The sequence below is a fragment of the Mesocricetus auratus genome, unplaced genomic scaffold, assembly GCF_017639785.1.
Source record: "Mesocricetus auratus isolate SY011 unplaced genomic scaffold, BCM_Maur_2.0 Super-Scaffold_100014, whole genome shotgun sequence".
Lineage (NCBI taxonomy): Eukaryota > Metazoa > Chordata > Mammalia > Rodentia > Cricetidae > Mesocricetus > Mesocricetus auratus.
In genome coordinates this window covers 5,269,551-5,296,694 of record NW_024429197.1, presented here as the reverse complement: position 1 = coordinate 5,296,694, position 27,144 = coordinate 5,269,551, and the positions used below count along the sequence as shown (strand labels likewise).

The following is a 27,144-nucleotide window of genomic DNA, read 5'->3' as shown; positions in this document are numbered from 1 at the left end:
GTAAGTTCCAGGCCAGACAGGACTACATAGAGAGATCCTGTCTCAAACACACATACCACGTGTAGGAAGTTTTCAAGTGTATCCATACATAAGAGCAGTATCTTAGGTTTCTATTGCTGTGAAGAGACACCTTGACCACTGCAACTCTTATAAGGAAAGCATTTAATTGAGTTTCAGAAGTTCAGTCAATTATCAACACGGTGGGGAGCATGGTGGCATGCAGGCAAACATGGTACTGCAGATGTTGAGAGTCCAAAATCTTGCAGCAACAGGAAGTTGACTGATACACTGAGGGAAGCTTGAGCAAAAGAGAATCTGATTGCCTGCCTCCACAGTGACACAAGGCCATGCCTTATAATAGTGCCATTCCCTTTGGGGGCCATTTTATTTCAAACCACAAGTGGGTTAGAGGACAGAAGGTGTCTCGGTGGTTTAGGTCCCCTCTTCTCATAGAGGGCTTCAGTTTGGTTCTCAGCCATTTACAATGAACTATTAACAATTCCCAGTGGTGCATGGAATCCTCAGACACCTGCACACACCTGGTACACATATGCGCATATGTATATGACTAAAAACATTTAAAGAGGGTTTAAAAAGAAATAGAATTAAGAAAACAGAATCCCACCGGGCGGTGGTGGCGCACACCTTTAATCCCAGCACTCGGGAAGCAGAGGCAGGCGGATCTCTGTGAGTTCAAGGCCGGGCTGGACTGACAGCCTCCAAAACAATACCGAGAAACCCTGTCTCGTAAAACCAAAAAAGGAAACAGAATCCCTCAAAATGACTAAATTCCCCCTTTGATACTATTTGTTTCCCCTTCCTCAAGCTCCTCATAAATACAATTCACATCTCCCCATAAATCACTTTTGAAGGGCTTGAATATGACACCAGTGTTCGGGAAACTGATAATGTCACCAGTGCTGACACCAGTGAGGAATTTTTAATGGTGGTGATTTAATTGACTTAGAACTTTTAAAGTGTTGGTCACTGTGGCGGTGCCAGAAGCCTTTCAGAATTTAGTTGGTTTCCTAAATAGTTTTTTTTTTTTTTGCATTGTGTGCACATAGGTGTGTGTGTGAATTCCAGAGGTCACAGATGTGAAGCTTCTTCGATTGCTTTCCATCTTATTTTTTTAAGACAGGGTCTTTTACACTGAACCTGGACCTCACCATTTCAGCTACATTGGCTGACTGTTGAGCTTTGGGGATCTGCTTATCTGTACTCCCAGTGCTGGGGTTACAGATGAGTACCAAACATGCAGCTTTTACATGTGTGTTGGAGATCTGAACTCAGATCTTCATGTTTTCATGACACTTTACCCCCTGAACCATTCCCTGCCCTGTTAGTGTTTTTTTGTTTTTGTTTGTTTTCTTTTTCTTTTAAAGGCACAGGAATGTTATGATCAGGTAAATTTGGGTGACTGCATGAGATTGATTTATTTGTGATTTCTATTGTTTGCTTGTTTGTTCATTTATTAAGATCTCATTCTTTAGTTCATAATGGTCTAAAATTCAGAATTCAGTTTGTATCCCCTCCTCCCTCAGCTTCCTGAGCTCCAAGATTTCAGGCATGGTGGCACATTTGATTGTGCTCTTTTTTTTTTTTTTTCTTTCCCCAAGACAGGGATTGTCTGTGAAGCTTTGGAATGTGTCCTGGAACTCTTTCTGTAAACCAGGCTGGCCTCAAACCTACAGAGATCGGTTTGCCTGTGCCTCCTGAGTGCTGGGATTAAAGGCGTGCACCACCACCACCACCACCACCACCACCACCACCACCACCACCACCACCACCACCTCCACCTCCACCACCTCCACCTACCACCACCACCACCACCACCACCACCACCACCACCACCACCACCACCACCACCACCACCACCACCACCACCACCACCACCACCACCACCACCACCGTCCAGCTATACTCTTTTTCTTGTTCTACGTGTATTCGATTATGTTACACTAGGAGGTCTTAGATTTATCCTGTTTGTTTAGGTGGTGAGCTGAATTCACCTCCCTGGCTCTGGAAGTTCTTTTTTGTTTTGTTTTGTTTTTTGAGACAGGATTTCTCTGTATTGTTTTGGAGGCTGTCCTCGAACTCGCTTGGTAGTCCAGGCTGGTCTCGAACTTACAGAGATCTGCCTGCCTCTGCCTCCCAGTGCTGGGATTAAAGGTGTGCACCACCACCGCCCGGCCCTAAATAGTATTTAGAACGATTGGGCTGGAGAGATGGCTCAGGGGTTAAGAGCACTGGCTGTTCTTCCAGAGGTCTTGAGTTCAATTCCCAGCAACCACATGGTGGCTCACAACCATCTGTAATGAGATCTGGTGCCCTCTTCTGGCCTGCAGTCCAGAACACTGTATACATAATAAATAAATAAATCTTAAAAAAAAAAAACACTTATAGAATGATTGACCTGCAGTTGAGTGGTCTGCTGTGGTAAGCTTCGGTGCAATGCATGCCATCAATTATTACCTCCCCATTAAGACTCCCAATACTTTAGACATGTTGCATCTTTCTAAACTGGCTTTGACACCTACCATCTTTCCTTTCCGTTTTTCAACTGACTCTCGAGCATTCCAGGCCGGAGTCAAGCTGGTTAAGTTCCCAAAATGACCTTGAAATTTTGATCCTCTTGGCCTTCACCTACTGAGTACTAGCATTTCAAGCCTGCGCCATCACATGAGTCTTTGTGAGGTGCTGGCGAATGACCTCCAAGGTTTTCTTCAGACTAGACACTCCTAACCACTGAACTATTTCTCCAGTCCCAAGAAAGACAGTTTTCAACAGATGAATCCCAACGTAAAGTGCCACTTCAAAGGCAACTCCTTTCTTCTAATCCCGTGGTTTCTTGACGGGTCGGGGGAGACACCCTGTCTGCATGCAGATCAGGAAGCTCGGGCAGACTGGCTCACGATGGAGAGAAGCATCTTCCAGTTCCTGCCCACTATAGTGCCAGTCCCGTGTGGACTAGGGATCGTGGCTGGCGTTTAGTCCAGCGCAGCCTTCCAGGGTTTCAGAAAGGCTGGAACCCCAAACCCGAAGGACCCTAGACGCGCTGAGCAAACGCGGCCAGGAAGCGCTCGGCCTTGCTCCGCCCCGGCCCGCGCCGCACGCCGTCCCCGAGCGCCCTCTCGCGCCCCCGCGCGCCCGCCCGGGACCCACGTCGAGGGAGCGCGCGGGGGGGCGGGGCCCAGCGCGGGGACGCGCGCGCGAGGCCGCGGGCAGGGGGGCGGGGCGGCAGAGCTCGGTGCCCGGCCTGGAGGACAGCGGTGTGGGAGTCGGCGGCGGCGGCGGCGGCGGCGGCGGCAACGCTGAGAGGCAGTGCGGGACACGGGCGCCGGGTCGCCGGAGCTCAGAGGTAACGCGGGACGGACCAGGCGCGCGGGCAGTGGGCGCAGGCCCCGGGCGCTAGTGGCGGAGGCCGCCGAACTGGGCGCTGACGCCGCCGCTGCCTAGGCGCAGGGGGCGGGGCGCAGGGCTCGGGAGCCGGTGCCTTTTGTCCGCCCGCCGCGGCCGCTGCGCCCTCTCGCGTCGCGCCTGCCACTTGGCCCCTGCCCCAGCCGCGCAGGCCTCCGGGGCCCTGCGGCGCGCGCTCCCGCCCTTGTTTTGTTTGGATTTGGGGAGGAGGGGCAGTTCTTCCCTGGTCGGTCCTTCCCCCCCAACCTGTGTCCCAGCGCGCATGCGCCTGCGTGCGCCGCGGCCTCCTATTGGCTGCGGACTCGCGCATGCTCAGAGGCCCGTGGCCCGACTTCCGCCGCGCCCTCCCCTCAGCCTACTCTCAACGGTCTCCAAGCCGGTTCGAAGGATGCCGGCGGTAGTGATTGGCTGTGGCGGCCCGCCCCTTCGGGTTCTGCGCCCCCGCCGCGGCCGCCATTACGGAGCTCCCAGTGGTGAGTGTGCGGAGCTGAGGCCCCGCGGGGCGCTGCCGAGTCTCCGAAGATGGGATGGCGGAGCGGTTGCTGCGTCGAGCCGCCGCCGCCGCCGCCCGTCAGCAGCCCCGCGCCCGTCTCGGCTCCCGCTCCCCCGCTCTGCGCTGTCGCGCGGCCGCTCGCGCCTTTGTTTTCGCTGCTCCTCCCGGCGATGCTCAGTCTCTGTGGGCGCTGTCGCTTTGCTGCCGCCGCCGCCACCGCTGCCATGACGGCCTTGCGCTTCCGTGTGCCCGCGTGCCTACAACTCCTTCAGCCCCGGCGGCGCTCGCTCCCTAGGCCGACACAGATAGGATTGCCGTGTCGGCCGCTTGGTGCCCAGGCCGGAGTTGATCCAGATTTAGTCTTAACGCCCTTGAAGCTAAACCTGCCCGCCCTGCTTGAATTGCTCGTCACTTCTCCCGTGGTTTCTTACTGCACGTCTCCGACTGATTGCTTTGGAGAGCGAGCCTTTTATTATACCTGGGACCTTACACGCAAGCATCTTAGAGTGACAAGGAACGTGTCTAGAGAGTCATTCTATACTTGATCTTAGCCGTAAGGCCTAGAAGCGATTAGAAAGCCATAAAAAAAATGTGTTTTGTTTTTGTTTTTTCTAAATCAGCACAGGCATAAAACTGTTACAAGGTTTTAAAAAGTCATACCTCTTTCCGTTTCAGTGATTTGTTCAAAGCTTGTTTAAATTTTGGTTTTTGAGGGGGTTTCCCTCTGTAGCCCCTGCTGCCTTGGGACTCACTGTGATCCTCCTGTATCAGCCTCCCCGGTGAGAGTGCTGGGGGCATTGGTGAACTGTCATCTCAGCGTTCATGTCTAACAGCTTGAAGATTGGGGTTTTGGCCCTAGTTTTCAAATTTACTTTCGAGATGGACGACTGGAAGTTGACTAGGAAGTTACCGAAGCCTATGTCGATGCAAGCCTTAACTCCAACGTGTGGAGCTGTGTATTATCAACCTTTGTGCCCAGCCAAGATAGACATCACTACATGACCCTTTATGAGATGGGAAAGTTGCCAGCAATTCTGATGGTTTATCTGAGTGTAGTAAGAAAACTCAGACTGGGAACTATTTCGTGTTCTATTACTGACACTAGAAAGTGTGACTGTTACATGGAGTGTGTAGTGACTTACCAAATGCTGGTGCCTTTTCTAAGAGCACAAATCTAAAGGATAGCAGTAGTTTGAAACATACTGCAGCCCCAGACACACTGATCTTTCTAATGGAATAAACTGCAACCATGGAATTGGGCTTTCTACTTCTGCAAGTCCTTTATTCCCTATAATAAAACAAGTCAGGCATTTCCCTTGTCAAAAGTAAATCTGTGTTATTATTCTAACATTCAGCTAGAACTCAAAAACTTGTGGGTACAGGATAACTTTATAAACCACAGGTGAAAATATATTTTGATATATTTTGGTTTCTGCACCATATGAATGCACCTTAAAAAAAAAACCTTAATTTTCTTTATTTAACTTTTTTGTTTGTTTTGTTTTCTAGACAGGGTTTCTCTGTATTGTTTTGGAGCCTGCCCTGGAACTTGCTCGGTAGACCAGGCTGGCCTAGAACTCACAGAGATCCACCTATCTCTGCCTTCCAAGTGCTGGGATTAAATGTGTTAGCCCGGCTAAGAAGTATTTTTTGATGCCCCATTTTGACCCTGCTATGTTTTAGGCATCCAGTTTAGGTTGTTCGTTTGCTTTTCTTGGGACTCGCTCAGTAGACCAGGCTGACCTTAAACCCAGAGATCCGACTCCTGGTGCTTCCCCCTTTTTAATGTGGGTTAAAAAACTTAACTAATTCCTCCCTTTAAGAATCCCAGTCATGGGCTGGAGAGATGGCTCAGAGGTTAAGAGCACTGACTGCTCTTCCAAAGGTCCTGAGTTCAGTTCCCAGCAACCACATGGTGGCTCACAACCATCTATGAGACCTAGTGCCCTCTTCAGGCCTGCAGACATACATGCAGGCCGAATACTGTATGTTAAATAAATAAATAAATCTTAAAAAAGAAAAAAAGAAGAATTCCCAGTCATGAGTTGGAGACATGGCTCAGTGATTGAGAGAGAGGTCCTGAGTTCAATTGCCAGCAACAACATGGTGGCTCACAAGCATCCATAATGAAATCTGGTGCCCTCTTCTGGCCTGCAGACAGGACCCTATACATAATAAGTAAATCATAGAGGAAAAATAGAATTCCCAGTTTTCTCACCAGATCTGCCAATGATGACTGACTGTAAAGATGTGAAGCTGACTGCTGCTATGTACAGCAGTAAAAGCCTGACCAGATTTCAAGGCAGCTACCAAGTTTGGCAGCAGCAGGGAAAGCCCACTATGAGAGAAGAAAGGAAAACCTAACTGGCCATGTCAGTGACTCCAGCTATGTGTAGATCTCACCTATGCTGGTGACTGCAAAGCCACAGACAAGAGGCTTTTCCATGAATTCATGCCCCAAAAGTTGGGCACCAGATGTAGTACGAATTTTAATTGGTTTTAATAATAACTCACAGACACGTATTGGGATTAAAGCCCAAGATCAGCAGGGCGGTGGTGGCACACGCCTTTAGTCCCAGCACTGGGAGGCAGAGGCAGGCAGATCTCTGTGAGTTCGAGGCTGGGCTGGACCGACAGCCTCCAACAGAATACAGAGAAACCCTGTCTCGTAAAACCAAAAAAAAAAAAAAAAAAAAAAAAAAGCCCAAGATCAGAGAAGCAAAGCAGCCAGCCACTAGATAGTTCTCACCTCTACTAGTGATAAGATGGAAAGGGCGATGCTGTCCTCAGATTGCATCTCCAGACTGCATCTGTCTCCATCAAACCTCACACTGCCCCTGAGCTGTCTCTTCCTGCCTTATATTCCTCTGTCTGCTCAGCCATATCACGCCTGTCTCCACCTCCCTAGTGCTGGAACTAAAAGGCAGGGGATCCCAAGTGCTGAGATCACCTTTGTGTGAGCTGTTTTTTCTTTTAGATTGGATCAATTTCATGTAACTCAGGGTGGCCTTGAACTAACAGGAATCATCTGCCTGTCTCCTGAGTGCTGGGATTAAAGGTGTGAGCCACCACTGTCTGGGCTCTGTCTTTAACTAGTGTGACTAGCTTTTATGCTGATCTTCAGGCACTTTATTTGTTAATCATAAAATATCACCACAAATACTACTTTTTTCATTGAAATCCCATGCAAACAGCCTAAATAATGTCCTTTGCCATCTTGGCTTTTTTTTTTTTTTTAGATGACTTGCAGATGGGGTTTAAGACAGATTTTCTCTGTGTAGCACTTGTTATCCCAGCTGTCCTGGAACTCACTGTGTAGACCCAGCTGGTCTCAAACTCGGAGATCCCTCTGCCTCCTGTACCCCCTAATTCTGGGATTAAGTGAATGCATCACCATATCCAGCATGCTTTGGGCTGTTAAGAATTTTAAATATTTTTAAATATTTCTAATTCACTGTTGTCAATAAGATTTTTGTATGCACTCCTGATCATCTCAGCCTCCCATAGTGTTGGCTTTACAGTTGAGTGCATTGTTCTAGCTTGTATTCTTTCAACTGTCTTTATAACTAATAGAGAAGTCTAGAATTGCCACCTGTGTTTGCAGAAGAGTTTTCTCTAACTGAAAGCATTCTGTTTAATGTTTTTAAAATTTACCCTAGTTTGTTGTAGCATAGGACCATTACATGACAGGAGAAAAAGGTCTTAGGTTTCTAAAAGGTTAGAGGTTAAAGTAGAAATTAATTATTCCCCATCTTTGTTAATTGCTCATTAGCACAGAAGCCTAAACAGTTAAATAGCCATTTTTCTCTACTAAGGATTTTTATTATAGAATATCAAGGTTCTAGATTAAAGTTGTATGCATTGTGTGCACATAGGTGTGTGTGTGAATTCCAGAGGTCACAGATGGGAAGCTTCCTCGATTGCTTTCCATCTTATTTTTTTAAGACAGGGTCTTTTACACTGAACCTGGACCTCACCATTTCAGCTACATTGGCTGACTGTTGAGCTTTGGGGATCTGCTTATCTGTACTCCCAGTGCTGGGGTTACAGATGAGTACCAAACATGCAGCTTTTACATGTGTGTTGGAGATCTGAACTCAGATCTTCATGTTTTCATGACACTTTACCCCCTGAACCATTCCCTGCCCTGTTAGTGTTTTTTTGTTTTTGTTTGTTTTCTTTTTCTTTTAAAGGCACAGGAATGTTATGATCAGGTAAATTTGGGTGACTGCATGAGATTGATTTATTTGTGATTTCTATTGTTTGCTTGTTTGTTCATTTATTAAGATCTCATTCTTTAGTTCATAATGGTCTAAAATTCAGAATTCAGTTTGTATCCCCTCCTCCCTCAGCTTCCTGAGCTCCAAGATTTCAGGCATGGTGGCACATTTGATTGTGCTCTTTTTTTTTTTTTTTCTTTCCCCAAGACAGGGATTGTCTGTGAAGCTTTGGAATGTGTCCTGGAACTCTTTCTGTAAACCAGGCTGGCCTCAAACCTACAGAGATCGGTTTGCCTGTGCCTCCTGAGTGCTGGGATTAAAGGCGTGCACCACCACCACCACCACCACCACCACCACCACCACCACCACCACCACCACCACCTCCACCTCCACCTCCACCTCCACCACCACCACCACCGTCCAGCTATACTCTTTTTCTTGTTCTACGTGTATTCAATTATGTTACACTAGGAGATCTTAGATTTATCCTGTTTGTTTAGGTGGTGAGCTGAACTCACCTCCCTGGCTCTGGAGGTTCTTTTTTGTTTTGTTTTGTTTTTTGAGACAGGATTTCTCTGTATTGTTTTGGAGGCTGTCCTCGAACTCGCTTGGTACACCAGGGTGGTCTTGAACTCACAGAGATCTGGCTGGCTCTGGAGGTTCTTAAGTGTTAGGTTCTCAGTGGTAATTTTACCCTTTTGTTTTCCCTCTAATGAGGGGAAATTTTTTACTCTCTAATGACAGTTAATTTTCTTTTTTTTTCCTATTTATTTATTTATTTATTTATTTTTCGAGACAGAGTTTCTCTGTGTAGCTTTGTAGACCAGGCTGGCCTCGAACTCACAAAGATCCACCTGCCTCTGTCTTCCAAGTGCTGGGATTAAAGTTGTGCGCCATTACTGCCCAACTACAATTAATTTTCTTGACCCCTTGTGAATTATAACAACAAAAGTCATCTTTAGTGAACTGATAGTTGGCTAGACCTGCCCTTAGTCCTCTTCCTAAGTTCCAGACAGATGACAAGAGGGGTTGGAGTCAGGTTCCTTAGTCCATTCTTGTCCTTGCTGCCTTTGTTCCTGCGGAAATTGCAAAGCTGCTGTGGCTTACGCGTTCATCTTAGTCATTGCTTTACATTATTAATATGTTAATGATGTTGTCTTTTTTAGTAATAACTAAGTCATCTGTAACTTAAAGTTTAGTTATGTTTCTTCCCTTTGGGATAGTGAATTTAAACGTTTTAGTTTACTTTTGTTTCTATTGATCTTCACACCAAGTCTTTTCTGTGCTTTAGGTTGACTGTTCACACTGAAGCCATTAGGAAAAACCCTTGTGACTAACAGCAGAGGCTTCAGAGTGTCACCAGTGTTCAGGCCTAGAAATTGTTTTAAATGGCGACTGATATGTCTCAAGGTGAACTCGTCCATCCTAAGCCACTCCCACTTATAGTAGGAGCTCAGCTGATCCACATGGACAAGTTAGGTGAGGTAGGGGCTGATGCATTCTTGAAGCTCACTCTTGGATCAATCCCTGACTTCAGGCTCAGTTGGGTTCTTCATAGATACAAAGTTCTTTTCATCTTCCCCTTCCCCTCAAATTCTTTATAAAACTTTCAACCTTCTAAATTGATTAGAGATTACCTATAACTGTTTCCATTTGGAGTTCTATCTAAAATAAAATATTCTGAATGTTTCACTTTAAAAAAAATAACTTGTTAAAACTAATTTGCATCAGATCCTAGAGTTGACTTGAAGAAGTCTCCTACATCTTTGACACCCAGTTAGTTCTCTTGAGAGAGAAAGAGAACTCTTTACCCTGTGTGATTATGGACATCTGTTTTCTTAGAAGGCAGAGGATAGCAACATGCCGATACGTCGAGCTGTGAATTCTACCCGGGAAACTCCACCCAAAAGCAAGCTTGCTGAAGGGGAGGAAAAAAAGCCAGGTAAAGTAAAGCAGCCATGATTTAAAAGGGCGAACACTCCGATTTGAAGTATTCCATTAGTCTTTTTGAACGTAGTTGTTCTCATGTTTATAATGAACTCATAAAGAGATTTGAAGAGAGAAGTAGTAGATACTGGTATGTCATGGTATACAAGTGGACAGAGTGCATTTTCTGGGCTGGAGAGATGGCTCAGTAATTAAGAGCTCTGGCTGCTCTTCCAGAGGGCCTAGTTCAATTCCTAGCACCCACAGTTGGCAGTTCACAACTGTCTGTAACTCCAGTTCCAGAGGATCAGACACCCTCACAGAGACATACATGCAGGCAGAACGCCAATACACGAAAAACAAACAAATAGTATGTTTTCTATTTGAAGGCTTTTGGACTGTAAAATATAATGTTCATGGAATTAAAAACAAAAATGAGGAGCAATTGGCGTGACATAGGGAAGCACATAGACTATCAGACACTGGATATAATCTGTGTCAGTGGAGATGAGCCAGTCAGGTAGGACCACATGGAGTGGAGGGCAGAGAAGTAGATCCATCAGCCTGGAGAAGTAGTGTTCCTTCATGCTGTTTCTAGCCTTCTGTCTGTCTCCCTTAGCCTGTGCCATGCGATCTTTTTGCTTGCTTTCTTTTTCCCTTTCCTTTTTTCCTTCTCCCTTGCATATCTTGGGTTTGCAGAAATGAGCACACCATTCTCTCCCTGTGTGGGCTGTTTTTTTTGAACAGGATTTTGTCTCAAAATCCTTAAATGCTGTACCCAGTTTGGGTGTCCATGCCTAAGGTAATAGGGAATGTGAGAGTCAGAGTTTAAAAGCAATGTGGGTAGGTGAGTTGATTACCATTGCATGTCTGACAGCATCAGTTTACAGACTATGTGGCAGAATGATGTATGATACTATGAAGACTGAAAGGTTGCTTTGAATTTGAGGCCAATCAAGGCTATATAGCATGACAGTGTCCCAAAAAACACTACCAAAAAATAAACCCTTACATTCTTGGCTCACTGATAAGAAGTAACTGGTCCAGTTTCCATCATGAATTTTCAGAAAGTATGTCCAAATTTTAGACTCTACTACTTTTTTTTTTTTTTGTTTTTGTTTTTGTTTTTTGTTTTTATGAGACAGGGTTTCTCTGTATTGTTTCGGAGGCTATCGGTCCAGCCCGGCCTCGAACTCACAGAGATCCGCCTGCCTCTGTCTCCCAAGTGCTGGGATTAAAGGCGTGCGCCACCACCGCCCGGCTAGACTCTACTTCTTTTAAAACTTTTTTTCCCCTTTTTTGAGGCAGTTTAGGCTTGGCACAGCAATCCCAGGAACTTGCTGGGTAGACAAGTGTGGGCTTGGAACTCCTATCCTCACCTCTTGGAACTCCTATCCTCAGTTGATGCAGTGTTGGATGTGTCTCACATAATGGTCTGGGTGAACACTTGACCAGGCAACTCAGATGACTTAACGAGATGGTAGAGGGTGCCAGGTAGGGATAGTGCAGTGGTGGCACTCATACTCCATAGCTGTGTGATTCACTGTAGAATGCATCTGTCAGTTTGAACAGTTGGTAGGTCTATTAAGAGCATGCCTTGACTTTTATTGACTACTGGGTGGGGTGGGGGTTCTGTGTTTTAGAACCAGATGGAAGTTCAGAGGAGTCTATCTCCACTGTAGAAGAACAGGAGAATGAAACGCCACCTGCTACATCTAGTGAGGCTGAGCAGCCCAAGGGGGAGCCTGAGAGTGAAGAGAAGGAAGAGAACAAGACTTCTGAGGAAACCAAAAAGGAGTAAGGGACTCTTCTGCTTTACTGCAGATCAGCCGTTTATGCTGGACATTTACTATTATGGTTTGCTTTTTATGTTACTATTTGAAAAGGTGTTACTATGCACTTTTATGCCTTTTAGAGTTTGTAGTGGTTAGCATGATAGTCTGAGTGTTTCCTGTTTGCTTAGGAGTCTGTGTTTGTGCTTAGAATTCATTAAAGGAACATTTGATACTTTTAAAACTTTGATAGAATTTCAGTAAGAAATGATAAATAACTATAAAAACCTGACTTGAAAGGCACTTCACCATTTGTTCCTACTTCTGCACCATCAGTGAGCTGTTTCTATGTGCTTGTTAGAATACTCAGGTCTCCTCATATCAAGAGCAACATAAGCTCTGTATCTGGTGACTGAGCTCTGCGGGTAAGATTTGCAATTGATTTATGTCTGTGTACAAGGGTGGCAGTTGTTTGAATTGTTTGGTTCTTTTCTTGGACAAGGGGACAGACACATTTTGAGCAGGTCTCACTATGTATCCCTGGCTAACTTAGAGCTTACCTCTATGGTAAGCCAGGCGGTGGTGGCACATGCCTTTAATCCTAGCACTTGGGAGGCAGAGGCAAGAGGTTCTTAGTGAGTTTGAGGCCATCCTGGTCTACAAAGTGAGTTCCAGGACAGCTAGAACTGTTACACAGAGAAACCCTGTCTCAGAAATCAAAAAACAACAACAAAAGAACTCACTATGTAAACTATGCTGGCTTCCAACTTGCAATGATGACTCTCATGCATCTACATCTTAAGTGCTGAGCTACCAGTATTTGCAACCATATGCCTGGCTTCTTTCTAAAAGTAAAAAGTGGAGAGCAATTGAGGAATACAACAAGCCTTGACCTTTGCCTCTGTGAGCACCCACATCACATATGCACAAATACAATTTCTTTTTAACTACAGTAGTGCCAGGCGGTGGTGGCGCACGCCTTTAATCCCAGCACTCGGGAGGCAGAGGCAGGCGGATCTCTGTGAGTTCGAGGCCGGGCTGGACTGACAGCCTCCAAAACAATACAGAGAAACCCTGTCTCATAAAACCAAAAAATAAATAAATAAATATTAACTACAGTAGTAATAGTTTTCCCAGAACTATTCAGGACAGGATTTCTCTGTGTAACACTCCTGGCTGTCCTGGAACTCACTATGTAGAACAGGCTGGCCTCAACCTCACAGAGATCCTCCTCCAGAGTACTGGGTTAAAGGTGCGTACCCCCAACGCCTGGCTAAGAAATAACTCTCCCCATTCTTAAGGATAAGGTCTGTGCTTTTATTGGCTGTGCCTTATTTTGTAGCATTCTAATATTTCTGTTAGGTGAGTGGGTTAGTTACTACTTAGAATGAATTTTAAATCATCTCTAACCTTAGATTTTTTTTATTCTTTACCTTGAAGATAGTTGATGTTGTTTTACTGTTTAGGTAACTGAAATATCACATGCTAAAATCATATACTTAGGATTTTAAGATCTTTTCCCATATTCCATTACATCTATTGTAATGCTTACTAATTTTTATTATTATATATCTATATATATATATATTTTATGTGTATGGATGTTTTGCCTGCCTGTTTGTGCATGTGCATGCCTGGTGCCATAGAGGCCAAAAGCAATGTTTGATCCCTTGGAAATGAAATTACAGATGGACGTGAGCCATTTTATGGGTACTGAAATCAAACCCAGGTCCTCTGGAAGAGCAGCTAGTGCTCTTATCACTGAACAGACATCTCCAGCTAGAATTTTCACTTGGTTTTTAGTGACAGTTAATGTGATTGCTCTTTCCTGTGCCTAAGAGAAACATCTTTCTTTCTAGCTCATACCTAAAGGAACCTCTTTGATTCATCTATAGTACCAGGAAGTTTTTAATATTTGTACGTTTTTTCCTTATTTTATATATCACTTCAGTGTAAATAAATTAAAACCTTTTTTGCCCCAAGACAAGGTTTCATTTTGTAGCTGTGGCTGTCCTGGAACTTACTACCTAACCTAGGCTAGTTTTGTTTTAAACCTAGAGTCACTGCTTCCTGAGTGCTGAGCCCCTACATTTGGCTCTCCCTATGTGGCCTTTTCTTTTCGTTTATTTATTTATTTATTTTGATAATTGCCCTTTGGTGTTAGGGGTGGCATTTTTTCTAACACCCCTATAGTACCAAGAACTACAGGTGCTTAAGTCCTTTCTATAAGTTGGCTTAGTGTTGTGTGTAACTTAAGTGTCTCCTCCTGTATATTCTGATACCTAATACACTGTGAGTGTTTTATATGTGCTGTGCTATGTTACTTAGAGACTAATGTAGGAAAGAAAGTTGAATGTTCAGTACAGATGCTGTTTTCCCTTAAAGTATATGTAGTCTTTGAGTGGAGAATGCAAATGTGTGAGACCTGTGAGTACAGAGTGTTGACTGTGTCTCTCTGACGAGTTCATCTTGCATAATGAAAACTCTTTGTTTTTAAGTGAGAAAGATCAGTCTAAAGAAAAGGAGAAGAAAGTGAAAAAAACGATACCTTCCTGGGCTACTCTTTCTGCGAGCCAGCTAGCCAGGGCCCAGAAACAAACACCAATGGCTTCTTCCCCACGGCCCAAGATGGATGCAATCCTAACTGAGGCCATTAAGGCAAGTTGTTATTTCAAGCAATCAACTCAGGTTTACCCTTTTCATCTTTCCTTATTTGCAAACAGCTTATTTTGTCCAGACATCAGAAATCCTGTTTTGCTTCTTAAAAGGATATTTATCACAGGAGGCACATGTTTTTGTACTGTAATTACATTTGATGAGCACTTTTTTCCGCTCGGAGACAGGGTTTCTCTGTGTGGCACTGCCTGTCCAGGAACTTGCCCTGTAAACCAGGCTGGTCTTGAACTCATGGATCCACCTGCTCTGCTTCCGGAGTGGTGGTGAGGGGATTAAAGGCATGCCCCACCATTTTCTGAATGCTTTTTAGAACTCATGTTAAGGGGCTGAAGAGATGATTCAGTGGTTAAGAGCACTGATTGATTAAGAGCACTTGCTGCTCTTACAGAGGACCTGGGTTCTATTCCCAGCACCTACATTGACTATCTGTAATTCAAGCTCCAGGGGCCACATTCCTTCTGTGGGCACCTGTACACACATCACAGACACACACGTGTACATATAAGATAGAATCATTAGAAAACATGCACAATTTTTATTAAAAATTATCTCTAGTTTTATTTGTACAGCTGAGCATCTGCTATATCTATCGTACCTTTCTTCCTCCTTTCCCCTCCCCTCCCTTTTTTCCTTCCCTCCCTTTTTTCCTTCCCTCCTTTTGGTTTATTGAGACAGGGTTTCTCTGTGTATCAGCTCTGGCTGTCCAGGAACTTGCACTGTAGGTCAGACTGGCCTTGAACTCACAGAGATCCACCTGCCTCTGCCTCTGCCTCTTGGGTGTTGGAGCTAAAGGCATGTGTCACCACTGTCCACCAATAGATAGTGCTTTTCTTACCTAAAATAAATTTCTAATACTACTACTTTGTTTCTTCCCTAACCCTTTCAAAATACTGTAAAAATTAGCCTTCTTACACAGCATTATAACTTCAGTGTATTTCACTTGCTTTCATTAGCATGTGTGACTCAGATATTTTTGGAGGGTCAGGGTGGATTTTTTTAATAAAGTACAAGCTGATTGGCCTTGAACTTCCTTTATAGTCAAGGATGACTTTGAACTTGTGATTCTTCTGCAAGATTATAGGTTTTTGTTGCCATGACAATGAAGTAAATGAAAGTTAGTCTATTTTTTTGTTTTCTTTTGTTTTTTTGGTTTTCTGAGACAAAGTTTTCTCTGTGGCCTGGAACTAGCTCTTGTAGACCAGGCTGGTCTTGAAGTCACAAGAAATCCGCCTGACTCTGCCACCCAAGTGCTGGGACTAAAGGCGTGCACCACCAACACCCAGCAAGTTAGTCTAATCTTATATTGCATTTATGATGTAATTCTTCCCAATTATCCCCATTGCTGGGGTCAGACATCAAGCCTTGTGCAGTTTAAGCCTAAATCCACCCCACCTTGTATTTAAAGGAATAATAATTATTTCATTTTTGTATTTCTGTGTGTATGCCTGTGTGAGTATATTGTATCACATATGTTCAGGAGTCCTTGGAGGCTTGAAGAAGGCACTGGATGCCCTGGAATTGGAGTTAAAGGCAGTTGTAAGCTAATGTGTTGGTGTTGGGAACCAAGTCCAGGTTCTCTGCAAGAGGAGCATATTGAGCTAGCTTTCCAGCCCCAAGATCTCCTTTACTTGACCTCTCTTTAAGAATCTCATGCAGCCAAGACGACATACAGAGACCCAGTCTCAAAAAAAAAGCAGCAGGGCAGCAGGTGGTGACTGACTTTACATCTGTAGGCAGAAGAAGAAAACAGATGCAGGCATTTGCTCAGTTTCCTTTCTATTTATACAGTCCAGGAGTCCCTGCCCAAGGAGTGGCCACGCTCTGAATTAAGATGGTTTGGGGACTGACTATTTTTGTTTTGGGAGTTTTTTGTTGTTGTTTTTCTGAAAGAGGGTTTCTCTCTGTAACCCTAGCTGTCCTGGCACTCAATCTATAGATCAGCGTGAGATCTACCTGCCTTTGCCTCCTGAGTGCTGGGTTTAAACGTAGTTACCACCCCCCATCTCCCAGCTTTTTGTTTTTTAAAGACAGGGTCTCACTATGTTGCCTAGACTGACTTTCAACTTGCATTGATGCTCCTACCTCCGCCTTCTGGAGGTGAAATTACAGGTGTGAGCCACCATACCCAGCAGTCCCTGTGGTTTTGAAAAATTAAAATTGTTGCCAAAGTCCTTGTTAGTGTTATTTCTCCACAACCTGTACATGCTTACATTGAGCTAGTGAAGCACTGTTCATTCTCCCCTACCACTTTACCATTTAGTTCACTTCTTAAAGAACTTATTTTGAAGATGATTCAGAGTCTCTAATAAAAAATAACTAGTAATATGTATGGTTTGAAAATCTTGTAGGCATGCTTCCAGAAGAGTGGTGCTTCTGTGGTTGCTATTCGAAAGTACATCATCCATAAGTACCCTTCTCTGGATCTGGAGAGAAGGGGCTATCTCCTTAAGCAAGCACTGAAAAGAGAGTTAAACAGAGGAGTCATCAAACAGGTATTACACCACCATAGAAAATGAGATTACCAACATATGCCAGCTATGCTAAATTCCATTTCTAGCAAGTTAAGTATATCTATGTTTTGTTAAAAATAAGGTACATGACTGAGACAGTTCAACTGGACCTAGTCTTGCTATGTGAGAGAACAGGCCTCAGAACCCTAATGGCAGTTGCCTTTGTAGGTCACTCTTTTGTTTTGTTTTTGTTTTAATACTTAATTTAACTTTATTTTATGTGCATTGGTATAAAGATAGCAAATCCCCTGAACTGGAGTTACAGACAGGTGTGAGCTGCCTTGTGGGTGCTGGTAATAGAACCCAGTTCCTCTGGAAGAGCAGCCACTGCTCTTAACCACTGAGCCATCTCTCCAGCCCCGTAGGTCACTCTTAATAAAGCACTACAGTGGTGTGAGTTTTCCCTGCCTGTTAGGATAATGGTTGAGTTTTTGGAGACTGGATTATACTTGAAAGTACATAGCTCTAAAAATGATAATAATTTTTAAGGTTAAGGAATACTACAATTGCCATAACAGAAGCAGACTTGGTTTTGTCCTAGGTTTGTATCTTAAATTTGTTACTGCTAAAATGTAATATCTGTGACTCAGTTGATTACTTAATTAATTGACTTTTAAGTAGATTCACCTCAATCGATTATTATCTAAACTTTTAACGCCTGAGAGCTAAATAGCATCAGCTAAAGCTATTTCAGGCCTAATCTGTGTTACTTTGCTTAGTTCTTCAAAGGATTGCTTAGAGTTGGAACAGCTTAGAGTAAGCATTGCAGCTCCAGCTAGAACATTTACCTGAGCAAGTCCTGATCCCCCTGTCCTGGGATAAAACTGTGACAGCCTTAAGGTGAAAATGGACTTTATATCATCAGGCACTTTTCAGAAGTCCACAATGATAAAAGTGACCATTAAGATCCCATGGTAGCAAAAAGAGCTAGTCTTAGGACATAGTTTATCCCATTCCAAGAGCTCCTGGGGTTCTTTGATACTTTTCTACAGAGTAGAATGGGGTTAGGTGCTAGTCAGACAGTTTAACTCTGCCTAGGAACCCTCAGTGAATGAGTAGTTAGTTCAGTACATATGTGTTGAGTGTATTCCTTGTGGTGGGTACTCAGGGGTTCATCGATGAATAAAGTGATTCCTATTGTGTGGTGATTACTTTTTTATGTGATTAATAAATGTATTTCATTTTGTGAAATGTTGGATCATCAGATAAGCCTGACTGACAGGGTTTTTCAGGGTTTGACTGGCTGGTGTGTTCCATCTGAAGTTTTGACTCCTCGACTCCATTGTTGTTTTCTCTACAGAGTTAAGCAGCACTTCACATTATCTTTTGTGTCCTGCTCTGTAACCCTCTAGTGTGAAGTTACTAACTCAATACTGGAATAACTTAGATTTCATTTACTTTAGGTAAAAGGAAAAGGTGCATCTGGCAGTTTTGTTGTGGTTCAGAAATCAAGAAAACCACCTCAGAAATCCAGGAACAGGAAGGTAAGTTTACACCACAGTTTGAATGTTTGAAGTACTATTACTACTACTGAAGACAGCAGCATTAATTGAGTGCTCATGTGAGTAGCACTATTTGAAGTGCAGCCTTTCCACTAAGGGCTAGAGATGTTGTAAGTATCCTTGCCCAGGTAAGTACAAAGAACAGCCAGATTGCAAACCTTAGTACTCCAACCTTCTTAAGCCTATGTTCTTCAGTGCCTTATATTCAATTACGGGCAACTATGAAATACACTACTTTTTATGAAATGTATTTTAAGCTAGAAGAGATATATAAGTATATTTCTGCCCACACCAGACCCCAAACTGTACTACAGATCCCTTTGTCTTCTCATCTCTGTTTAAGTGCTAACTTACAAAACATAGTTTCATTGATTTAAAAAAAAAAAAAGGCTGCCGGATGTTGGTGGTCCACGCCTTTAATCCCAGCACTCGGGAGGCAGATCTCTGTGAGTTCGAGGCCAGCCTGGTCTACAAAGTGAGTTCCAGGACAGCCTCCAAAGCTACAGAGAAACCCTGTCTCGAAATCCCCCCCCCCCCAAAAAAAGGCTAAAAATTTTTTTGTTTTGTTTTTTTCAAGATGGTTTCTCTGTGTAACCCTGGCTGTCCTGGAACTCACTCTGTAGACAAGGTTGGCCTTGAACTCAGAGATCTACCTGCCTCTGCCTCCAGAGTTCTGGGATTAAAGGTGTGTGCCACCACTGCCTAGCATAGGTAAAGATTTTTAAATGAAATAGTATTTGTCTATATCAATGATTAGAATCTTAGAATCATGATGATCTGTATCTTTTTTTGTTTGTTTTTTGTTTTGTTTTTGCTTTGTTTTTTGAGACAGGGTTTCTCTGTATTTGGGGGCTATCCTGAAACAAGCTCTTGTAGACCAGGCTGGCCTCAAACTCACAGAGATCCACCTGCCTCTGCCTCCAGAGTGCTGGGATCAAAGCCATGTGCCACCAACGCCTGGATTTTTTTTTTTTTTTTTTAGACAGGGTTTCTCTGTAGCTTTGGAGGCTGTCCTGGAACTAGCTGGTCTCGAACTCACAGATTTTATTTTTGAGACAGGGTGTTTCTACATATCCCTAGCTATCTTGGAATTCAGTATGTAAACCAGACTGTCCTCAAACTCTCAGACATCTACCTACTTTGAGAATGCTGGGATGAAGGCATGCAGAACCAGACACAGCTTCTTCATACATTTTTTAAGATAAAATTTTCTTTCTTTTTTTTAAAAAAGATTTATTTATTTATTATACATAAAGTATTCGGCCTGTATGTCTGCAGGCCAGAAGAGGGCACCAGATCTCGTTATAGATAGTTGTGAGCCACCATGTGGTTGCTGGGAATTGAACTCAGGACCTTTGGAAGAACAGTCAGTGCTCTTAACCTCTGAGCCATCTCTCCAGCCCCAAGATAAAATTTTCTAGCACTTGAAAAGGAGCATTGGTGGTGTGCTTCCTGGTGCTGCACTTAATCCTATGTTACTAGAAATGAAGAGTGAAAGTAGACCTTTAAATTTATTCTTCCTTTTGATTTTTGTGTGTATTTTTATTCTTTGAATCAGAAATTATTATCTGACAAAATTGCTATAATCTATACTTCGTGCTCTGATTTATTTGAATAGGGGAGAAAATAGACTTTTCTATTTGCCAACTGAATTGACAGTAAAGCAGGAAAATCCTAGAGTTGTAGGTATCACGTGGGCTGACAGCTATCTGTTGTGTAATGATTGTAACTTCTGATGCTGTTGCAGAAGGGCTCAGCAGTGGATCCAGAACCACAAGTAAAACTGGAAGATATTCTCCCATTGGCCTTTACTCGACTTTGTGAACCTAAAGAAGCATCCTACAGTCTCATCAGGAAATATGTGTCTCAGTATTACCCTAAGCTTAGAGTGGACATCAGGTACTAACCATGCCCTGGGCTCTAAGGCAGTGCATGTTGTTCTTGACAAAGGACATAGCTGAAATATTTATTAAGAAGGATTTCTTTCGGGTGAGACAGAAGTGAAACCTTATGGCTTTATTTTTTGTGTCCTAATTCCCCATGTTTTCTTTTTTATGTCATATGTAAGGGGTTTTGTTGCTATTATTCTTTTGTTTTTGTTTTAAACCCAAACTATATTCCTACATGATCCTAATAGAATCTAGGTGTCCCTCAATCAGTACCTGTGGAGGGTTTGGTTCCAGTAGACCCCTTCATACCAAAGTTCTATAAGATGCTCAAGCATATGCTTTCTGTAGTCTTGTCTGTGAGTGATACAGTGTGCATCTGCATGTGTAGTCTCTATTGTTTTTAAGGTAGGAGTTTACTGTGTAGCTTACACTGTTGTCAGACTCATAGTCTTCTTTCTTCTGCCTTAGTAGTAGAATTATGCCTGGCTTCTGTATGTTTACTTTGCAGTACTGAAAATTGAAGCTAGGGCCTCATGCATGCCAGACAAGCCTCTACCACTTAACTGTATCCTGGCCCTCTTTACATTTTAGTTTGAGACATTATTGCATTAAATTGCCTAGACAAAACTTGTGATTTTCCTACCTCAGCCTTATTAGAGGCCTTCTGGTATTAGAGGCGAACACTATTGGTCTTATCCTCCTGTATATTTTAAAACTCCCCTAGAAGACTTCAAATACCTAATATAAATGTAAGTAGTTTTGTAATGTGTAAAATAATGGTAAGGAAAAAAGTGCGCATGTTCAGTAGGAGTGTAGCCCACCCCCAATGCTTATGATTTAGTGTTGATTCAGTTGCTCCTACAGAAAATGTGGTTACATACGGTTATCTGTAACTTTTTCTTTTCTTTTTATTTTTTTTCCAAGACACGGAGTCTCTTTGTGTTGCCTTGGCTGTCCTAGCTCTTTAATCCCCTGAGTGCTGGGATTAAAGGTGTGCACCCCTACCACCTGGCCTCTATTGTGTTTTTGTTGTTGCTGTTTGTTTTGGGGTTTTGTTTTTTTGTTTTGTTTTGTTTTGTTTGAGACAGGGTTTCATGTGACCCAGGCTGGCCACAGACTTGGTGTGTAACAGAGGATGGCTTTGTCCTGCTAATTCTTTTGCTTCCTCCCAAGTGGTGGACTTACACTGTATCACTACACTCACACATTGTGTGTGTGTGTGTGTGTGTGTGTGTGTGTGTGTGTGTGTGTGTGTGTGTGTGTGTGTGTGTTGATGGTAAGTGTTTGTCCTGATTATTCCACTGAACTCTTTGACTAGTCTGGCTGGCCAGCTTGCTCCAAGAGTTTTTGTTTCTGCCTCCTGTAAACTGGGAATATTGGTAGACCTCCATACCCTCTTGGCTTCTACATGGTATCTGGGGATCTGAGCTTGAATCTTCATACATATGTGGCAAGCATCTAGCGTTCAGAAAATCTAGAGACCAATCACTTAGGTTGTCATAGTTGTAGACCAGGCTGACCTCCAACTCATAGAGATTCACCTGCCTCTGCTCTGCCTCCCAAGCACTGGGATTAAAGATGTGCACCACCCCCACCACCCAGTTTCCATCACCTTTTTATTGAAGCTTTTCCCCCTTTTTTTCCTGTTAGGCCCTGTTTCTTTTCTCAGAAGTCACAATGGAGTCCTGATACCCCCCCTTTTTTTTTATCTCGTATATCTCGGTATCTCGGGTTGTTCTATTTTATGTCTATGAGTGTTTGTTTGCTTGCATGTGTGACTATGCACCACCTGCTTGCAGTGCCTGTAGGAGCCAGAAGAGGGAGTTGGATACCTTGGATTGAAGTTACAGGTGTCTGTGGCTGTGAGCCAGTATATGGGTATTAGGAATTCAACCTGGTCCTCTGGAAAAGCAGCTAGTGTTTTTTCTATCTCTTGCTAAATTTTTTTAAGAAAAAAAAGTTTTTACTATGTATTTGTGTATATCTGTGTTAGGTGCACAGGTCACAGAACAGCTGTGGAAGTCAGTTCTTCCTTCCACCATGTGAGTGCCAGCGAGTGAACTGAGGTCCTAACCCTTGACAAAGACCTTTATAGGCTGAGCCATGTCATTGGGTGCCTCAAATCTCTAAAGTCATCTCAATGGTCTGCTTTAATTGCTTTATTGTAGTCATCCTCGTCATCATCATTGTGCTGGATTACATACAACATTAGATTACTTCCCACAGTTATAGAGTCTGAAAGCCTATGACCATAGTGAAGTCAACATGGGTGATTCTGATTATCATCCTATGTTAAGATGCTGGCAGGATCCCTTTTTCTACTTTTGGGAGCGATTGAGTGTGCATTGGAGGGTACATGCTCACATGTATGTACTGGTGCTTGTGGAGGCCAGATGTAATACTCAGATGCTATTCCTCAGGACCTATCCAAAGTGATTTTTTTTTAAAAATATTCTCACATATCCCACAATGAGTTTGAGGTGTAATTAAAGTCAAAACCTTTGTGTGGCTTGGGCAACATAGCAAGCTAACATCCATTAGGGGAAAAAGATGTCTTTGCAATCAGTCTGATGGTAGTGAATTACAAGGTATTGGCACACTCTGGCAATGAGAAAAGTTTGTTTGTATGGTAAGAATTATATATGTTATATATTAGCTTCTTTAAGAGGAAATTCTCCTTGTCCAGGATGCCAGCAGTTTGGTGGCGTTTTTGTTCATTTTTAACAGGATATTACAAATAAAAGGAATTATAATTTTAGATCTAGAAATAAACCTGGATCTGTTTCTGCAAGTTTCCTTCATTGACAGATTTATCAGTTTTTGTTTTTCTTTGCAGGCCCCAGTTGTTGAAGAATGCTCTGCAGAGAGCAGTGGAGAGAGGCCAATTAGAGCAGATAACTGGCAAAGGTGCTTCGGGGACATTCCAGGTTAGAAGCTGAAGTCTCAAAGTTTGGGTGTCAGAACCTCTTTTATTCTCAAACTGTGTTGAAGACCCTCAAAGATTTTGTTTATATGTGTTAATATCTATTAGTATTTACTAAATTAGAAATTAAAACTAAGAACCAAACATGATGACACACACCTGTAATCCCAGGCTTGAGGAGACAGAGGTAGGAAAGTTTCAAATTCAAAACAGTAAGAGCTACATAGAATTGGAAAGATGACTCAGCAAGTAAAGGTACCAGGTTGTACTTGAACTTAGATCTGCCTGTCTCTGCCTCCTGAGTGTTGGGATTAAAGGTGTTTACATTAACTCTTTAAAATGCCTGGGTGTGGTGTACTGGGATGGGGAAGGAAGAGAATCCTGCTTGGAGAGTCCTTTCCATCTGTGTATTGGGTTCACAGACAGTCTGGGCTACTTGACAGTCTGTTTCAAAACCAAAACAGAGTATATTTTTAAATTAATTTGTATAAAAATAGTTGTAACCAGTGACTCTTGCCTTAATCCCAGCACTGGGGAAGCTGAGGCAGGAGAATTGTCATGAGTTTAAGACCAGTCTTGTCTACTAATGAGTACCAGGACTGTCACAGATATAAACTGTCTCAAAAAATGGAGCACAAATAAAATCCCACAATACTAAACTGCTTTACATGCTAAGTCATGTATTTTTTTTTTCATGAAAAATACTTGTCTTCAAAAAACTGGTTAAGAGAAACACTTTCTACATTTTTGCTAATGTTTTAATGTCTAACTTAAGTAGGAAACAGTAGTTGTTTTATTTGAGGCCTCATTCAGAAATAGTTAAAGAATATTTTAAGATAACTTTCCCTGGTTGTAGTAATGGCTCACACCTTTAATCCTAGCTCTCAGGAGGCAGAAGCAGGCAGGTCTCTTAAATTGGAGGCCAGCCTGTTCCACAGAGTGAGTTCCAGGACATCCAGGGCTACACAGAGAAACTCTGTCTCAAAGAAAAAGTCCCTAGTCAAATATAGAACTTGAAATACTTTCTCCGCTTTTATGGTTTTTTTACTTTTTTTGAGACAGGGTCTTATATAACCCAGGCTAGCCTTGAGGATGACTTTGAACTTCTGATCTTCCTGCTCTATCTCCTAAGTCTTGGGGTTGCAGGCATATGCTACCGTCATTGGTTTTTAGGGTGTTGATGTTTGAACATAGGGCTTCATTTACACTAGACAAGCAGTCTGCTGAATGAGGCCAGACTTTGATATCTGAAGCACTGTCTCAAAACATAAGTAAGCCGGGGCTGGAGAGATGGCTCAGCGGTTAAGAGCACTGACTGTTCTTCCAGAGGTCCTGAGTTCAATTCCCAGCAACCACATGGTGGCTCACAACCACCTTGAATGAGATCTGGTGCCCTCTACTGGCATGCTGAAGATTGTATACATAATAAATAAATAAAATATTTAAAAAAAAAACATAAGTAAGCCAGTACAATAAAGCATTCTTGTTTTCTTTTCCTATTTGGCTTATTGTGCTTTTTCCTTTTTCCTCCTCCTCCTCCTTTTTTGGAGTAAGGGTCTCTACAGAGAACCCTGTATGTCCTAGAACTCATTATATAGAGCAGGCTGGCCTCAGACTCAGAGATCCACCTCCTCTGCCTCCAAGTGCTGGGATAAGGGTATGTGCCACCTTGTCGAGCTTTATTGTTAGTAATTGTTATTCTTATTCTCAGCCTGGAATTAATAGGCCATGTAATTTTCTGTTATATGATCCCTTAAATATTTATCAGTGTTTTCTTATGACACAGGGCATAAGGATGTTAGTCTCTCTGGTTTTACAGTATCTTTTGCTGTTTTAGGAGGGTTTGATAGAAGAAGAAAATAATCCAAAAGTGGCTTGGGACTCTTCAGCTAGGTTGAAACCTGGTGAGTGGGAGGAGAAAGCCATGACCTGATAATTCATTGTAAAACAGCTGTGCTGATGCAGGAGCTCCAACCCACCTGGTGCCGAGAAGTCTTGTCTTGACATGGCTTGGTAGAGTGTTGTCTTGATGCTTTTCTCTTCCTCCTTGGAAAACAGCTGAAGAAATCAGGGGAGAAACCACTGCTTGGTGGAAGCCTGATGGAATATGCAATCTTGTCTGCCATTGCTGCCATGAATGAACCGAAGACCTGCTCCACCACTGCTCTGAAGAAGTATGTCCTGGAGAACCACCCAGGAACCAATTCTAACTATCAAAGTAAGAGTCAGAGCTGTGTGCATTATGTAGGGCTGGAAGAATATTCTCATGCTACTAATATTGGAGCATTAACTACTGGCTGACTGAAAACTAAGAGGGGAGGCATTACAGATTTATCATTTATAAAAAGAAAAATAAGTAATCAAGACTTTCACTGATTTTGTTTTAATTTCATTATTTTTATTTTCATGTATATGTATATGTTTGTGTGAATGTATGCCACACGTCTCTGGCACCTGCAGAGATCAGAGGAGGGTGTTAGATCTCCTATAGCTTGAGTTATAGGTGCTTGTAAGTAGCTTGAACATGAGTGCTGAGATCAAACTCAGGTCCTGTGGGAGAGCAGCACTTTTAACTGCTGAGCCATCTCTCCATCCCTTACAGGTCTCAGTTTTGAGAGAATGTCTCATTGTTTCACCTAGGCTGGCATGGAACTCAGGATCCGAAGGCCTCGGCCTTTCAGGTGCTAGGTTTGCTGGTATTACTGGGGCTTTTTGTTAATTTGCAGTTACTCCAGATTGTTATTGACTTATTCCCTATAACAAATTACATTTACTAGAAGTAATGCTTTGAGATTAGAGACTAGTCTAATTCAGTGCTTAGCAGCATTTTAAAAAAAGATTTTATTAAGTATACAGTGTTCTGCCTGCATATGCCCTGCACGCCAGCAGAGGGCACCAGATCTCATTCAAGGTGGTTGTGAGCCACCAAGTGGTTGCTGGGAATTGAACTCAGGGCCTCTGGAAGAGCAGTCAGTGCTCTTTTCCTCTGAGCCATCTCTCCAGCCCCCATGCTTCACTTTTGAATGTTCTGGGAGAAAGTGGTAAGGTTGGCCCCTTATCAAGAGCTGCTAGGAAAGTGTGTAAAGATTTAGTGTCTAGAATATGGAAATTCTGTAACTAACAAAATGACAAGCTAGTATATTTTATTTAAGTACATTTTATAAAGTTTATTTTTATGTGCATTGGTGTTTTGCCTGCATGTGAGGATGTCAGGTCTTTTGGAACTGGAGTTACAGACAATTATGAACTGCCATGTGGGTGCTAGGGATTGAACCTGTCCTCTGGAAGAGCAGCCACTGTTCTTAACTGCTGGGCCATCTCTCCAGCCTTTATTTGAGTGATTTTTTTGTTTGTTTGTTTTTTGTTTTTTGAGACAGGGTTTCTCTGTATTGTTTTGGACCCTGTCCTGGAACTTGCTCGGTAGACCAGGCTGGTCTCGAACTCACAGAGATCCGCCTGCCTCTGCCTCCAGAGTGCTTGGATTAAAGGCGTGGGCCACCAACGCCCGGCTTATTTAAGTGATTTTTTACATGATGTGATGGTACATGCTATATAGGCTCTGCTACTTGGGAAGCTTAGGTAGGAAGATCACTCAAGCCCAGTAGTTTGAGGCCAGCCAAGTAGCAAAGCAACATCCCATCTCAATAAAATAAAAGAAACAATTTTGAAGTGTGTGGGTTTTATTTTTTAAGATAGGGTCTCACTATGAACCCTGGCTGGCCTAGAAATCACTGTACAAACCAGGCTGACTTCCAACTCATAGATATATCTGTGAGTACTCAGAGTAACATGAGTAAAAGCCATTACACTTGC

General features: G+C 43.0%; 1 protein-coding gene across 6 annotated transcripts in view; it reads left to right on the top strand.

The window, feature by feature from the left end:
• The first annotated feature begins 3,214 nt into the window (after nt 1-3,214).
• Hp1bp3 (heterochromatin protein 1 binding protein 3) overlaps nt 3,215-27,144 on the top strand; it is a 28,542-nt gene continuing 4,612 nt past the window's right edge. Inside the window, exons 1-10 of one of the 6 annotated variants that reach the window (XM_040756282.1) lie at nt 3,219-3,361; nt 9,425-9,617; nt 9,979-10,075; nt 11,703-11,856; nt 14,330-14,489; nt 16,856-16,999; nt 18,421-18,501; nt 20,267-20,418; nt 23,245-23,335; nt 25,390-25,549. In XM_040756282.1, the coding sequence (XP_040612216.1) occupies nt 9,522-9,617; nt 9,979-10,075; nt 11,703-11,856; nt 14,330-14,489; nt 16,856-16,999; nt 18,421-18,501; nt 20,267-20,418; nt 23,245-23,335; nt 25,390-25,549 (1,135 nt within the window). In that variant the 5' untranslated portion in view covers nt 3,219-3,361; nt 9,425-9,521. Of the gene's footprint in view, nt 3,362-3,753; nt 3,894-9,287; nt 9,618-9,975; nt 10,076-11,702; nt 11,857-14,329; nt 14,490-16,855; nt 17,000-18,420; nt 18,502-20,266; nt 20,419-23,244; nt 23,336-25,389; nt 25,550-27,144 lie in introns of those variants that run through there. The other 5 variants (XM_040756280.1, XM_040756281.1, XM_040756283.1 and 2 more) reach the window with 5 other exon arrangements.